The sequence below is a fragment of the Larus michahellis genome, chromosome 5 (assembly GCF_964199755.1).
Source record: "Larus michahellis chromosome 5, bLarMic1.1, whole genome shotgun sequence".
Taxonomy (NCBI): Eukaryota; Metazoa; Chordata; class Aves; order Charadriiformes; family Laridae; genus Larus; species Larus michahellis.
Window position 1 is genome coordinate 37794480 of NC_133900.1, and position 15721 is coordinate 37810200.

The 15721-nt window shown below is 47.6% G+C and overlaps 1 protein-coding gene across 3 annotated transcripts in view; it reads left to right on the forward strand.

Annotated features, from left to right (window-relative positions):
- MFHAS1 (multifunctional ROCO family signaling regulator 1) overlaps positions 1 to 15721 on the forward strand; it is a 35395-nt gene that overhangs the window by 14975 nt on the left and 4699 nt on the right. For all 3 annotated transcript variants that reach the window (XR_012587362.1, XR_012587363.1, XM_074589631.1), the window contains exon 2: positions 14599 to 14725. Coding sequence is in view for 1 of the 3 variants with exons in the window: in XM_074589631.1 (XP_074445732.1) it covers positions 14599 to 14725 (127 nt within the window). In the remaining 2 variants the exon portion in view is untranslated. The remainder of the gene's footprint in view (positions 1 to 14598; positions 14726 to 15721) is intronic.

The window sequence follows — 15721 nt, forward strand, 5'->3', positions numbered from 1 at the left end:
CCACGCCTTCTTTCACATTGAGATGGGAGTGAAGGCAGACAACTGGGACATTGGGAAGAGATACCATGGCTCGCTGGCTACAATATCCCACAGATCTGCTGAGCAAGAATTTATTTCTTACTTTTTTTTTTTCCCCAAGCTTCTGGTGGACAGTTATGCAGAAACATTCAGTGTGTGAAAATGGAGGTGATGCGGGCCTCACTCTGGAACTTCAGTCAGCTCCAGGCACTTTTGCCCAGCTCTGTGGCAGTGCTAAAAGCCTATGTGGGGATTGAAGCTCCCGTGTGCTTTGTCCTTGCTAACAGGTCCAGTCAGATCTGTGTACCTGAACCTGTGCTGTTGGGTTTTTTGTGCAGGGAGTCTTGCTTGCGCTGGTGAAGCAGAAGCCTGTGATCTAGCCTTGGTGACATTTTCATGACAACTTTAGTAAGTGAGAAGTTTGTAATTTCTTAGAGGAACATGCGTGTGCCCAGTGGGAGTCCACAGACTCTGTGGTGATCATCATTACTGGATTTTGGCAAGGTCTTAACCAATGCTTGTGTGGGCAAATAATTCAGCTCAGCAAGCGGCTGCTGTGGTCAGCTTGGAGCTTTCCTAGGGTAAGATGCTGAAATAAATGATCAAGAGTTGAGTCTTGTGCGTGTCTTCTCTCAAGCAGTTTATTTGTGCGTCAAAGGCTCAGCCAAAGTAAAGACTTCTTTGGATAAAGAGAAGTTGGGAACCTTCCTTTGGAATCAGGGTGGCGGGGGGGGAAGTACCTTTCTCTGTCTTCATTTGTAACAGAAAGCTACCATGAAGCTTTTGAAGCTGCCTGTTATTTTTAACTTGTTCATTGTCCTTCTTTGAAATAAATCACATCTTTCTTCTACAGCAAAAGAGAGCCTAACACGTTATGTACATACATACGTGTTTCGAGTGCCTGCAGTGAAGCTAAAAACAGCGTTACGAAAATGTTGCCAAACAAGGCAAGACCATGCTCAAGTTAGTGATTCACACAGGGATCTCATTTAAAAAAAAAATCAAAAAAAAAAAAATCAAACCATTGGGCTGAAGAGGGTGTGATGAGAGGGGATGCTTGATGATTTGGGGAGTCACATTACATCTGTGACTTGAATTTCTGGCACAGCACTTTGCAGGTGCTAAAAAAAAAAAATGCACTTCCCGTTAAAAGCTGGCAGTTGCAAGCATGGCTGAGTGTCTTGGGCCAGGTGAAGCTGAGCAGCGTGGCCGTTCACTTGCTGGGTGGCTGCTCCTGCTCCTGAATGGCAGGGTGGATGGTGGCAGTGTGGCCCTTGTAAGGGAGGTTGGGCAGCTTGAGTGCAGTTCTTGCCTGACCTCTAGTTCATTGCCGGTCTGGCATGACAAGCTGTCATGGTTTATGGCACACCCATGGCCAGGCTCCAGGTCAGAGGCTTGTCACTCTTGCTTGTGTTTCCTGAAGCATTTAACAGCAGTATTCCCCTGAAACAGCACTTCTGGTTGAAAGCCATGTTGCAAAACAGCCTCTGCTCTATAGCTGCTGCGTCATGCAAGCCTCGTGCTTGATTCTTCTTATCTGGGATATACTACGTGTGCCCAGCCCCATCTGAGCCTTGCAGGTGAATATTGAGCTTGAGAGCTGCTCAAAGTTGTGGCTGTGCTAGAGATGGCATTTTTGCCACTTGCTCTGTTCTGCTTTATCCCCAGTTGCATAATGTAGCATGATTTGGATAATCCGGTCATCATTACAAAAGGATTTAAAACTCTTTTCTAATCAGAAGTCATTTTTAATAAAGCTTTGCCTTGCTTGGAGAACTGTTCTCTTGGCTTGTGTGTTTAAGAAAAATGCAGGAAGACGAGGGGGGTGGGAGGGAACCAGATCACGGGGAAGGGACACAAGTGCCTCTGGTTCCCAGGCAGCTGCTGGTGAAGTTGAGAGCTGTGGGACAGATTTCCACTAGCACCAAGCATGCAGAATCCTTACGTGCGCAAATAGGAGTAGCCAGTATGTCTGTGCTTTGTCTGAATTTTTCCCTCGCAGAGCAAACTTTCAGTGGTGGTGGAGCGAAGGAAAGGCTCTTTCCAGTCCAGTCTGGCTCATGCTCCCCCTTTAAACTCTCTATACTCAAAACTCTGGTGGTCCTCCAGGGCCTCCTGCATCTCAGAACAAACTGCAATCCTGGACAAAGCGCAGCAGAGGAAGGGATGCTCTTTGCTTCTCTTGTAATGGCCTTCTGTGTGAGTTTGTGTGTGATTGACCTTATTTCTTCGGTTGTTGTTGTACCATTGTATTGTGGAAAGTGCACTGTCTGAAATAACGTGCGATCTCTGAGTAGCTCTGAAATGTGCCGTCTTCTCCTGTATGCTAGCGTTTTGCCCACTTTCCTGGCAGAAGCCATCTCTTGAGCTGCCACATCTGCTTCATCTCCCCTCAGAGAAAGCCTGGTTGGGGCCTGAACTCCAGCACTGAATGGCATTTCAGAGCAAGCATCCTGCTGATACCTGCGTTTCCAGTACCAATAGTCCTCGTTCTTGGAGTTTCTTGACCATATGCTTAAGATCTCCCTGAGTCTCTCCTCTTTGATCAGTACAAGTAAATGCCTGGGAAGTTTTAAGGTTGCGTCCTCCCAAGGCAGATCCCTCTGAGGGGATCGGTGCTGGGCAGAGGAGAGCCAGCCAGCTTGCAGTTCAGGTGGGTTGGTGAAACATCTGAAGGAGAGGGGGCCAGTGCTGTGTTACAATGACACTGGTGAGTACATACCTGAGAGTCATCCCTTTGGTGGAAGGCTGCCTGGAGAAAACCAGGAAGTAAAACAGATTTGCAGCACAAATAGTTAGGGGGCCAGGAAGGAGCTCAGCTCTGTCCCAGAGCTCCCATGGTGGAGCAGGCAGCTCCTGGGAAGGTGCAGAGGGGTAGAGGAGGTGACGGAGGAGTGAAATGTTCTCCTGGCAATGCTGCTGCCTTCCTGGGAGGCTGATGAGTTCTTTACAGCCCTCAGGGCTCCTTCCTGTTTCAGTAGCGAACATGACTGCCTTAGAAGCGATTTTTAAACAGAGAAGACGGATGCTGCAGTTTATTTTTGGGCACTGAGAACCCCAGACCAGATGGCATTTAGCAGGCAATGAACTCTGCAGGAGTTAAGTAGCAAAGCTATTGTTTCTGAACTCACATGACTTACCATTTTGGAAAGTGTTCCAGTGGCAAAATAAAAAGTAGTAAGAATTGGTTTCAGCAGAGGTAGTTAAACAATCTATAATCTTAAGTCCATAAATAAGCACTTTGCCAGGGGGGAAAGGTGTTTGTAAGCAAAAGCTAGTCATTACTTTGATTTACAGCCATTAGTTGTCACCTGTTTGGATATTAGGGAATGAGAGGGTTCAGAGAAGAATGGGTAAGTGATTGGAAATGCTGAGGAATCACCACAAAAAAAAATATATAAAAGATTGGTTCTCATCCCCTCTGAAAAAGGGGACAAGTTAGAAAAAAATTTTGTAAAGCTATTAATAGTAAAAGGACAGACAGAGCTTTGTTCTTGACTGTTGAACAATGCAAAGCCAGCAGCTCAGTGAGGCTTCAAAGATGGCAATTTTGGTAATAACAAAAATACTTTAAACCAAGCGAATGGAGAAGATTTGAAACAGTGCTCCACCTCTGTTGACATTGGGAAACTCAGGCTCTGAGCTCTGTGGAGTGCTGCTTGGTCACAGCCATGTGCACCAGCAATGCTTTTATAGAAAACGCCAGCCTTACCTGTGAGACCAAGAGGAGAGTTGGCCACTGGTCTCAGTGCTCTGCTCCTCTGATTTCAGCCACATAACTTCACACAAATCTACATCACACTCTGACTCAAAAGGAAGGAACGCTTGACCTAAGGATGTAGTCATGAAGCTTCAGTAAAGGGAAAAAATATATGCAGAGAAGCAAGTTAGATCTGATGCCCTTGTAATTAAGGAAATTTCTGTGATCCTGCAGGTTCCTACTCAGCTAAAGCCATACCTGTGGTCAGCATGTAGTGTGGTGTTAGTTATTAACTAGCAGGAAGCAGGTAGCTTTGTAGGAAAAGCACCGAGGAGGCATTTTGCTCCAATTAAGCACAAGCCTAGAATAAATTTTGTGATGTGCATGCATAGGTCAAATTCCACAGTAAAGTGGCTTCAGTAGAAAGTCATGTTAATAGATTAAAATAGGGATCAGTTCAAGTTGGTTCAATTAACAGTTAAAACACTTACTTGATTTAACATTTGAGCCTGAGTGGGACTTAGCAGTGTTTAGACTTTGCTCCTTATACCAGTTGATGATGAAGAGGGGGGAAAAAATAATTTGTTCCTTTGGTTAAGTGGGCTCTGTGGTTGTCCTGCTGAACAGGGAGGGTTTTAGAGTGACCCAAATAGCTTTACAGAGGAGTATTGCACACGCATCTCACCTTAAATGATCTGGAAGAGAATACTTACCACACAGGTTTGAAAATACAGCTCCCTCTAGTTTGCTGAATGCACTGAAGCCTTGGAATGGCCCTAGGGCAACAGCAACTCATGGAGCCAAATTACTTTTACCCAGGAAGGAGTTTATTTAATCTCAGGGAAAACTGTTGGGCAGCACATGTACACACACGTCTTGCATGTGTGTTTTGGTTTGGTTTTTTTCTTGGCTTGTGAAGGGCAGGCAAATTGGAGAAAAACAAACAAAGGATTGTTGTGTTAGAATGTAAAAGGCTACTACAAGGGAAACTGCAGGTCTTTCGCTCCCCAGCTGGACTTTACTGAAAGCTTGTTCCAGAAGAGGGACTGCGTAACCAGGATCCTACCTTCTGCTGCAGCATGCATGGACATCTTGTGGGGAAGAAGCAAGCCACCTTGTCCCAGGTGTTCTCTCAGCCTTTGTCTGTCCTCAGCACAGGGATCTGTCTCTTTAGTAATGTTTAAAGACACTGGTCTGGTCTCTTTGTGAACCCTCGTGAGCTTCTTGAATCTACAGTGTGTTGCAGCAGGGAGTTCTGCAGCTCGGGTCAGGTGCTGGACCGCTTCCTTTGGTTTTCTTTGCACCTCGCAGTGCATGCATAGAAACTTCTTCGTTCTTGTGTTGGAGCAGGCAGAAAAACGATCAGCCAGTTCTGGGTGCAATGTCGTAGCCAAACTATTGTGAGGAAAAATGTCTTTCAGTCTTGCCTAATTCTCTAAATTTAGCAGAGGGGCAAGCTGAGACTTGGCCTTGCCTCAATGCTTGTGTAAGGCTGGAAGTCCACGGGAATGAGTTTTGTAAGACCCCCTCCAGGGGTTGGCTTTTCATGTGCCAGCTGTTAACGTGTTGTGACCCAAACACAGAAATCCAGAGCTAGCAGGATGCTGACTAGTCCTGGCAACTCCCTGCAGACCTTGGTGAATCCTGCCTGTTAACTTTGCTTATCACAGTAATGGCTTTGAGAGCTCTTTTAAACTCTTTGTTTTTCCTTTAGTGGCACCTGCAGCACACTAATTGTCTGGGTGAAAGAAGGCTCAGTATTTCTTCTGTGATGGGGTTGTAATAGCTTTGGAATTACTGTTTGGAAAGGTGGGCTCAGGGCTGGTGGGAATTGTTGCCATTTGGACTGGCTGCAGCTGGTGGTGTCTAGCGTTTGGGTGGATGCTCTGCATGCAGTCGTACCTTGCTGTTTCTGGGTGAGAGCAGACAGGTCAGGGATGGCTGCAGCTTTCTCTCCAGCTGGTGCTTTGCCTTGGCAGATACAGCTGAAGGCTGGAATTAAAAATAACCAAAAGGTAGATTCTGGGCTTGGTTACTCAGTGACAGGCCTGTTTCTATTCTGGGATGTAGATAATTCGCACTGAGCTCATTATACCATGGCTCCCCCTTAAAATGCCTTGAAAATGCCTTGACAGTCAATTTCGTTCCAGCTAATAAGGTCCTAAAATGTTAATGAAGCAAATCAATTTTTCATGGCTTTGTATTGTGGTCGTCTTAAAGTGCTGTGTTGCAGCCTGCCAATTCGAGGAGCTTTTTGGTATTAGAAGGGCAGCAAAATATTCAGCAATTTGGAGGATGCTTTGTTTTGTATTTAAGGTTTTCCCAGTGCCCCCTCCCATTTTGCAGAACCTTTATGCTGTGCTGTTTGCTTGTCCCCTTTGGTCGCTTCCTTTCTCCAGTGTCTGCTCTGGTCACTCATGGGCAGAGGTGGCTTGCTCCCACCTTCCCCGTTGCACAGGTAGAAGAAGGATGGAGTGCCCAACAGAACAGGTAGAGATGAAGCTGAACACGGGAGACTACTCATGCTGAAATACTATTTGAAATAGGTGGATTCTGGTGGGACAGAGTGGTGAAATGGCATCATGTTTACTCCCCACTCCCCCGTGTTTCTGGGGGGGTGGGCATTGACGTCAAAAGTCACAGCCTTCTCTCCTCATGACAAGGAGACACCTTTTGCTGAGATGTCGGTGCTACCTGATATAAATGCTCTCTGCGCTCAGTATTTCGTGAGTTGTGGAAGGAGAGATGTTGCATGCGTCGTGTAGCCATGCTGCTGGTGGATCAATTACCCACACTGGTTTAGGAATAAGTTAGATGTCAACGATCCTTCATTTCTCCAAGCTGCTTATTTCAAACTGTCAGAAGGAGACAGAAGGGCTCAAACCTTTATGAGTGCTCCTGGAGTTATTTTGATGGAGCTGTTTTGATGACTTCCTACTGCTCTCTCCATTCTGGTTTGTGAGTATGGAGATAGGAAGTACCAAATTGTATGGTTTGGGGAACGTGTGGGGTTTTTTGATTTGCTTTCAATTGAATTCCAGCTCTAACTATAATTAACTTCTATGTGCCTGAGAAAAAGATAATTAACTAATGTTTTGGGACAAACATAGAGTTTTCCAAATTTTATACTTGGAAACCACGTACTGCCACACTGGTAAGGGATGATCTCAAATAACTCATGTTGGGGAAATTAGTGGATGAGATGTAAATTGGCATTTTGAATAATTACCCTTCTGTAGCTGCTGAGTCAAGTATCCAAAATGCTCAAGTTCTTCACCCAAAGGTATACTCGGTCCAGTGCCAAAGGCTTCCCCGGAGCTTTTGCAACCACTGAGGTGTGTCAATGTCCTCTTCTTCTATGACAGTGAGGGGTTAAGTCTCTAGCTTCTGACCTCTCCCCTTCCCTGAGTGGCTAAAATTAGAGGTAGCAATTGCCAGGTCCAGCATCTGTCTCCCTGTGTCTCCTGGGTAGGCCTTGCAGAACACCTTACCCTTTGGCACAGCCTCAGGCTTCCTGCCAGAGTGATTAGCCTGGTGGCTCCTTGGGTAGGAGGTAAAGGAGGTGAAGTGCAGAGTGATCTCAGCTGTGGTGAGGAAAGCTGCTTGGGCCTGAGCTGAGCAGGGTGCAGCATCTGCAACGGGTCTGGGGTTCCTTGCCTGGGGAATGGCAGCTCTAGGTCCTGAAGCTTGACCTAGACCCGTCAGCTCCAAGCTGAAAAACACTCCTGCCTGTTTCCAGAGATCCATCACAGAGGTTGTTTCATGTTTCTGTCATCTGGCATGAATTAAGAGCCTTGGGAAAACATTTTCCGGTGCAGCCAGCTGGGGGAAATATTCAAGGTGAGCCATATACATGTCCACAGCCAGAGCTGTGAGGCCTAGAGATGAGGTGCTGGCTCGAGAGGTAGCTGGTGCTGTGAATACAAGAGCTGGAAAGGTCTCTTGTGCTTGGGTCAGCCAGCAGTCCAAGGCTGAGCCTGTCGGCTGGCAGTTGTGATGCTCCAGAGTGGAGCTGAGCACCTGCAGAAGACTGCTCTGTGTTCAAGTAAGATGTCACTGCTGACATTTTTGTTCTTGAACCCTTCAAAGGAGAAATGGCAAATTGCCATTAGTTCCTTTTGCATATTTTGGAAAGCTCTAACCCGCTTCCTTGCTCTCCTCATCCTTTCTCTGTGCTCTCAGTTTCTGGTCTTGGGGACTTATCTCTGCAGGTTGATCCTTTGCCTTGCAACCAGCCGTCTTTCCCACTGCACATTTCCAGAGCAAGCTTTGGTTTTTGTTTTCAAGCCTTCCCTTTCTTTTTTAACTATATTTAATCCCAGGCTGATTTGTTCCTGAGCATGTGCTGTACCTGATGGGTGGCTCTGTTCACCAGCCTGCTGTTGTGATCGGTGCTTACCAACAGAATTTTCTTCTCTGTTGCTTTTTTCCACAGTGGTCTCTCCCACAGGGGCACTTTGACAGGCTGGGATTTTTGTTGGGTTTTTTTGATTGTTAGGTTTAAGCTCCTTTAGCTGGGACTGCAATGTGAGGCTCATGAAACTTTGTCTTCATACTGTGGATTTCACCCTGCTCTGCTCCCTTTTGTGATGTTTCTGCTTCTTTATTTTTGTTGTGTTTGCAGCCAGAAGAATAACCTCCAGTGAGAAGAAAATGAAGTTCTAACTTGGAGCTCTCTATTCAACACTTTGCTCCAAGCAGGCTGAGTAGATAAGGTTGCTCAGGGCTCCAGAAATAAATCAAGGAACGTGCAGAATTCTAACTTTCCGGGAAGTATCTTTGTGCGTGACATGCAGGTCGTGCTGTGAGGAGCATATTAAAAATTCATACCAATACAGAGCAGTATTTTCTGTGCGCAGTCCTTTGAGAACAAGTTTGTGCATCGTGCACAGAAACATTTGCAGGAAGCAACTAATTCGTTTAATCTAAGCAGAGAGTGGTGAAGACAAGATTTAAATGGTGTAGAAGCAGGCTTGGTGTGAGACACCATCTCCTTCCCCCTCCTTCTGCCAAGACTGCTGGCAGATTTCTCATCTACCGTAGAGCTGGCTGCAAAGTCCCAGCGCATGAGGACATTGGCTGTGCTTACAGCAGAGGGGGAAATCTGTGCACGTGGCTATTCAATTCGTCCTGCCTCCGTGACAGGTTTGATCTAACTGTGTACGTGCTCCAGCTGTTCAACCTCAAAGCAACTAACAGACAGGCAGAGAAGCTATAGCTTCTCCAACCCCAGTCTCTTCACAGTTGTATGGATGAAAGGGGCTAGGACTGCATGCAAAGCAGAGGGGTGTCCTGGGACCTGGGGCTCTTTTGTGAGCCCTGTTTTTTGACTGCTGTTGGAAACCAAGCATGGGACGTGCTTTTGGTATACAGGCAATGTTGAAGTGTTTTATTTTCTGCTTTTCTGAAGGCCTGACTGCTGGGTGCTGTGCTGAGAGATGTCACAAGCAAGGATTAGTCAAAGGAGTCTTGACAGAGAAGCAGTTGAGGCTGAGATGTAAAGTCTGTCTCCTGCCAAACCCACTTGCAGTGGTTGGTGCCTGAAGGCTTTCAGCAAGGAGGAAGAGTGAGAAGGGGTAGGAGAGCAAATGGGTGGTGGAGCTGTGGAAAACAGTGGGTATGTGGTTGGAGCAGCTGCGGGGCATGGGGTGGAGTGAGTGGGTCAGTGTTGAGGCAGGGCAGGATGTAGGAACAGCTTGATTTTGGTTGTCTCATGCCCCTGTCATGAAGCATAAGCAATGTATCTTCAAGGTCCCAAGCAGACTGAAGAGAGAGAAGCAGCACAACAAAGCCAGGTCCAGGGCCCTGCTCATCCGCTGCTTCCTGGTTGTCCCAATAGAGGCCAGATCCTGACATGAAAATGAGAAACACTATCAGGCTGATAGCGTGCAAATTATTCTCCTGGGAGCTGAGAGAAAGAAGATGGCACGGCAGGCCGGAGCAGAGTCTCTCACCCCGGGCCCTTGCTGCAGATTGTTGACATGTGAACAGGGAACCTTGTGCCACTTAGCAGAGCCGTGGTAGTGGGAACTGTGTGAAGGCAAACGGTCCGGGTGGGATTTTCCTCCTGGCGTGCAAAACCCTTCTCTCTGTTAGGCAGCCAAGTAGAATTACAGTTGGCCTTGTCTGGCTGCCAGCATGGAGTAACCGAACACGCCTGCAAGTTCTCGCTTTTCTTGCTGTCAGCCTCCCTCCTAACTCTCTGATTTGTCATGGGTATCTGGCATTTCACGGGTATTTTCTTTTAAAGGCCAGTGAAGTGTGCTTTGCAGCATGCATGGGTCTGATCACTGGCATGAGCTTCGAGGGAGGCATCCTTCCCCAAATCACAGTAAATCAAGGACAGCAGGAATAACGTGCCTAACTCTGTACTTGACCAAAAAGTGTACACCAAGGCTTTTCTGTGTTCCTGGGCAAATATGGCAGTAGAAATGTCTTCCTCGTGCACTGAGAGGGGATACATGGTTGAGCTCTGTCTGGCACATGCAGTTATCCTCAGGGGGTGCAGGGGTTGCCCTGGCCCGGGAACCCAACACAAGTGGCTCTAAGTTGACTGTGCCTGTGTCTGTTCTGGGATAAAACAGTGGCAGCGAAGAACATCTTGCTGATATAGAAATACCTGCTTCAGGTGAGCTGGCTTATGCAGAGAGGGAGGAAACAGGCCCTCTGGTAGAGTTTTGGGCATGGCTGAAGGCTTGTTTCTACATTTGCCTGTGACCGCCCGTGTGTAGCAGGTTTCTTTTAAATGGTGCGGGCAGCATAACTCACTCAGCCCATCTGCCTGGGGGAGTTTACAAAGCACCTTTTGCTGCAACCATCACCGACCATGGCAGTTCCACGACAGGGTCTCGGTTTGTGTCTCAGCCTTAGCTTGCCGTACAGTACATTTTAACCCAGTTGCGGAGACCTGTTTCTGTGCCAAAAAGCCAGGAGGGTGGCCATGGGAAAGGAGCAACTCCTCTGCACCATTTGTGCTCTTGTAACTGGAGAGGCAGCAAAAGAACATCTTCTAAAGCATCTGCTGTCTGTTTGCAGGTGCTTTCAGCCAGGCTTAGTGGGAACCTCTCTGCTATCACCTGAACTGGGACTTAGATGCATCTAAAAATCAGGCCTTAGTTAGCAAGTACCCAGCATTAAACTGCCTTTGGAAATAGGGCTCGTGCTCCTAATTTAGCTGAATAATCTTAGTGATGCAGGTTTGTCTCCTGGAAGATGGGATTGTTTTTCAAAAACTCAACTGTGTTCATCTTTAGCCTTAAGACAAAGTGGTCAGAGTTTTGGTTAAAACCTTAGTGGCTTCTGTGGAAGTTAACATCAAAACCAAGGCCACGTCAAGACTAGGATAGGCTTTGTGGTTTGTGTGTATGCTATCGCAGGGCAACCTTTCAGAGGGGGCAGGCGGAACTGAGGTTTCCAGTAAAATTTGTGACATGCTCATGAAAGAATGTGCAATCAAAATACAGACTAGCTAGTCTGTACACAGGGGCAGAACAAGTGCTGCAGACATGGGCTGCTCCAGCTACATTTATACTTAACAGTTAAACCAAGCAAGCACCGCTGCATGCCAGGCACTTAGCTTTTTCATTTGTATGAGTGCAATACTTCTTTTGATTTCCTTTTTCCCACTGTGACACAGGCCTGAAGACTTTTGTTTCTAATCTCCTGTAGTTTGAATAATTTCCGAATTAGAATAGTGAGGTTTCTGAAACCTCCAAGAGATTCTGGTCCCGTAGAGTTGCATCCAAGCACTGTCTCAATACTATTTTGTTACAACTCTGAAGGTTGCCTATTGCAGTAGGATTTGCACTGGCTTTTATTTAACAATGATATGAAGTGTGATTTAGATGGTTATGCCTGGTTTAGTACTGTGGTGAGTTTGTGCAGCAAAGATGAGCCGTTTGAAAAGACAAGGGGACGAGAACGCTATGGTGGGAAGGCAGTGGGACATCCCTTAGCTGGGAGGGGGAGGAATAGGAAGGATGCACGGGTGACCTGCTGCCCACTTGGTATGTGATGTATCTCATGGAGTAACTGTGAGAAAAGTTTTTCTTCTGGGGAGCAGCGTGTATGCCAGCAGGAAATGGACGTGGGGCTGGAGAAGGTGTGGATGGGGCTGGGGACAGAGTGAGCTTTTTCCCAAAGGTAAAGCCATAAAGAAAAGGAGGGTTGACTGAAGAGCTGTGGGAAGGGGTTTGCCTGCAAATCAGGCATCTGTTTTACCCGGCAGCAATCTACTCTGCTTGAGAAATCACCATCTAAGGATTCCTGAAGTGGGGAGAGGGACATGGGAATGAAGGCTCAAGCGGACAGACCAGTCTTATTGCACTCCTCTGGTTTAAGATCTAATGGATATTAGCCCTGCCTTTAAAGCACTTAATGATGCACTGATTCTGTGACTCATCTTTCAGAGCTGGTGTTTTCAGTACTCTTAGCAATACTGCAGTTTGGAAGTCAACCTGGGGTTGGAAACCTGGGAATCACGGGGACACAGAGCCCTGTGGCGTACGTGCTTGATGGGATGCAATGCTGCTTTCAATGTGTGACAGCTCACGTAATTGAGGACGCTGCCTTGCAGATTTAACTTTGAATTGCAAATACCGTCACGATTCTTCTGTTTTGGGAGACGTGTCAGCGTGGCTTAAAAGCTGCTCTGCCACTTCAGGTTTGAGTGTGGGTGGTGAGACAAGGGTAGATATTCAAACCAAATGTGAATTCAGATTGCAGACCGTGGGGGCAAACTGGAATTACTGGCCCCGGAGGTGGGGTATCTCTCAAGAGGAACTGTGTGCGTGCGTGTTGCCTGCCAAGCCCTCCCCTCCGCTTTCACGATACTGAATGATGTGTTCTTGCTCTGGAAAAACCAAGGGGTTTGGAACTGCTTTTTCTTGAAAGCAAGAAGAGAAACAGTGTGAGGAGGAGAGAAGGGAAGTGGCATTTGGGTGGCTTCAGGCATGATGGGGCTGCCTGTTGTGCCATTGCTGTGCAGGCTGTGCAGTATTTCTTCAAAGTGTGATTTCTTTTCTGGTTTTCTGGGGCTGCCTGGCAATAACAGCAAGACACAGGGAGACATTTTTCTGATGTTCTTTGTTTAACAGCAGAGGAATTTATTGCAAGTGCATTTCAAATTAGGGGAGTCCAAGGACCATCTGTCTTGAGTGTTTTATTGGAAGTGGGGACAGCTCACAGTGGCTGCTTGATGGATGGGTGCAGAGAGTTCTGTGTGGACCTGTGCCTGCAGCCTGCTTACAGCTGGCCTGCCTCTGCAAAGGAAGTCACTGATGCAGCTGGCACAAGCCAGTTGTGGCCTGGTGCTTCTGCCTCGGATAGGGACTGTGCGGCACCAGTGTGGGCATGCTCAGCAGAAGAATTGAGCCCTTGCTGGGCATGGATGCTGCCATCCCATATGCCTTTGAGAGCAGACCCTACCTGCCGGACTAGTATCAAGAGGTGCTTCTGGTGCTATTGGGCATCTAAGCTGTGGCTGGACTATGCTGAGAAGATGGCATGTCAGTGGCTGGGGAATCTGCCCTGCTGGGGCCAGTCATGTGTGGAGTGGAGCCAGGAGGAAACCTGAGTTGCTCTGACCGAGCTGCTGGGGAAGCATTCCTCGGAACTGGACACATCTCAGCACCCGGCTTTCCCCTCTTCCTGTGCTGACCCGTGCCTCGCCCTGGACTACATGCTGCAAGGGTGCCAGCGGTGGGGAGCTGCCAACTTGGCACTTGAAGAGTGGAGCTGACGCAGCTCATTTAGCAGAGGGATACCATGCGGTGTGAGAGCCCCCGGCTGCTACTGAGTACAGAGCTGGTATTGCCTCCATTTGGGAAGAGCTGATGGCTGGGAGCTGGGATCTGCGATCTGCATGCTCAGCAGAGTATAGTGTGGCCCAGAGCCCTTGCAGTACACCGCAGCGGTCCCACAGCAGCTGTGGCAAGCACGCCCAGGGAAAGGGGCATTAGGGAATCCTCTCGAGTATTTTTACACGATTCTAAATATTATTCTGGCAGCTAGGAGAGGCACCCTGCAGCCGGCCAGCCATTGCAGAGCAGTGGGGTCTCTCCAGCTCAGAAATCACAGTACTGCAGCAATGGCTGGACAGCTGCAATGGGCAGGGTTGTTCAGGGACAGAACAGGAGATACCATACAGGTTCAGAAAAGGTCCAGCACGCTTGTGTGTGGCTGGTTTGAGGTCCTCCCTAGAATTTCTTAGAGGAGAAATACTGAAGTGATGCAAAAATAGGGTCTGTGTCAGTGCTTTCAAACCATCTTCTTTCTGGTTCATACCAAAGAAGGTGGTCTCGGCAGGGTCCTTGTAGCATCCTTCTGCTTGAACTGAAAGACAGCTGCTTTTTGCGTAGCTTTGTGGGTGCGGATGGCTGTAGTATGCAGATGTGAATTATAAGGCTTATTATTATCTGTAGCTTGCTCTGTCTACCAATTTCCTGCTGATGTTACAGGTCAGCTTCTTCCCTTTCATGGAGATTGAAAGTAAACTTCTGGATCCCATCTGTACCCAAAGCCTAATTAAAACACCTACTCCTAAAACCTCCATCTCATTAGGCTCCATCTAGATGCTATGAATCCCTAAGGAGCTCTCAAATCTGTGTGCAGTCATTCAAAGCAGAGACAGGAAAGATGGCAGATGTTACATTAGTGTGGAGCAGCATGTCTCCAAGCTGTAATCACCAGGACATTCACCATAGTTACACAGATGAGACCTGCTTGGGTTGCAGGACCAGTAAGCCCTCTTACAGTGCTCACTTGCATCGGTCATGGATGTTTACTTGGTGAAGGGCAGGGGAAGGGCTTGCTAAAAGCAAAAATTGCAAAAACTGCCTTGCCAATGCTTAACTGTTTTCATCGGTTTCCTTTATTCACAGGAGAACTGCTGAGTCAGCCAAGACCAGAGGGACTGACGGAGATCATCTGTCCCAAGAATGGCAGCGAGCGAGTTAATGTTGCCTTGGTTTACCCCCCCACTCCTACTGTGATCAGCCCTTGTTCCAAGTGAGACCTGAAAGCAAACCCCCATTCCCCTGTCAGTAGACACCAGAAAACCTACATAAAACGTGCCTCCACTAAATCTTTTTTATGGAAGGTAGCAGCCTCACAGCTTGGGGACTGTTCTAGTTATTTGTGGACGTAGACAGCCCGCTCAAAAGATAAGCGGTACAGTAAAATGGGTTGAGGTGTTCCCTGAGCTGAGTTGTGTCAGATGCAAGACACACATAGTGGGCAGGAAGATCAGGAGATAATACGATCATGGGCAGGTTTAGGTAGAATGGGACCTTAGGAGGTCTCTGTCCACTCCCTGCTGCAAGCAGGGCCACCCTCACAGCCGGGTCAGGTTGCTTGGAACCTTGTATAGGCGAGGGTTCATGACTGCCAAGGATGGAGATGCCACCACGTCTCTGGACTCTAGAGTTACACTGTTCTCCTGGGGCAGAACTTTTTTTCCTTTTGTCCCATCAGAGGCTCCCTCAGTACAGCTTTGCTTTCATTGCCATGAAGGTGCGCTGCTGGCTTTTGTTAAACGTGTTCTCCACCAGATCCCAAGCCATCTGGACCCCAGACTGTGGTGGTGCATGGAGTTGTCCAGTTCTAGGTGTAGGGCTATGCACTTGCCCTTGTTGATTTTCACAGCACTGTTGTTGGCACAGTCCTCCAACTTGGTGAGGTCCCTCTGAACAGAAGCCCTGTCCTCCTGAGTATCAGTAGCCTGTGTGTTCTTCACAGAGCGGGGATGTGCGTGGAAAACAGAACTGTGTTGCAGTGGGAACAAATGTGGAAAAACATTCACAAAAACAGCTAGTGCCTTGGCTTTTTGATGCACAGTTTTTCTCGCAGAACAGAAATGCAGATGTGGCCTGCTCTCCTTGGAGTAGCACAAAGGAATTTGGCAGGGAGCTTAGAGGAGCAAGCAGAGTGTCTTGCTGGTAGCTGCTGCTGTGCTGCATTTGAATGCCTATTGCTTTCACTTGCGTATCTGAAAGTAGCTTTGGA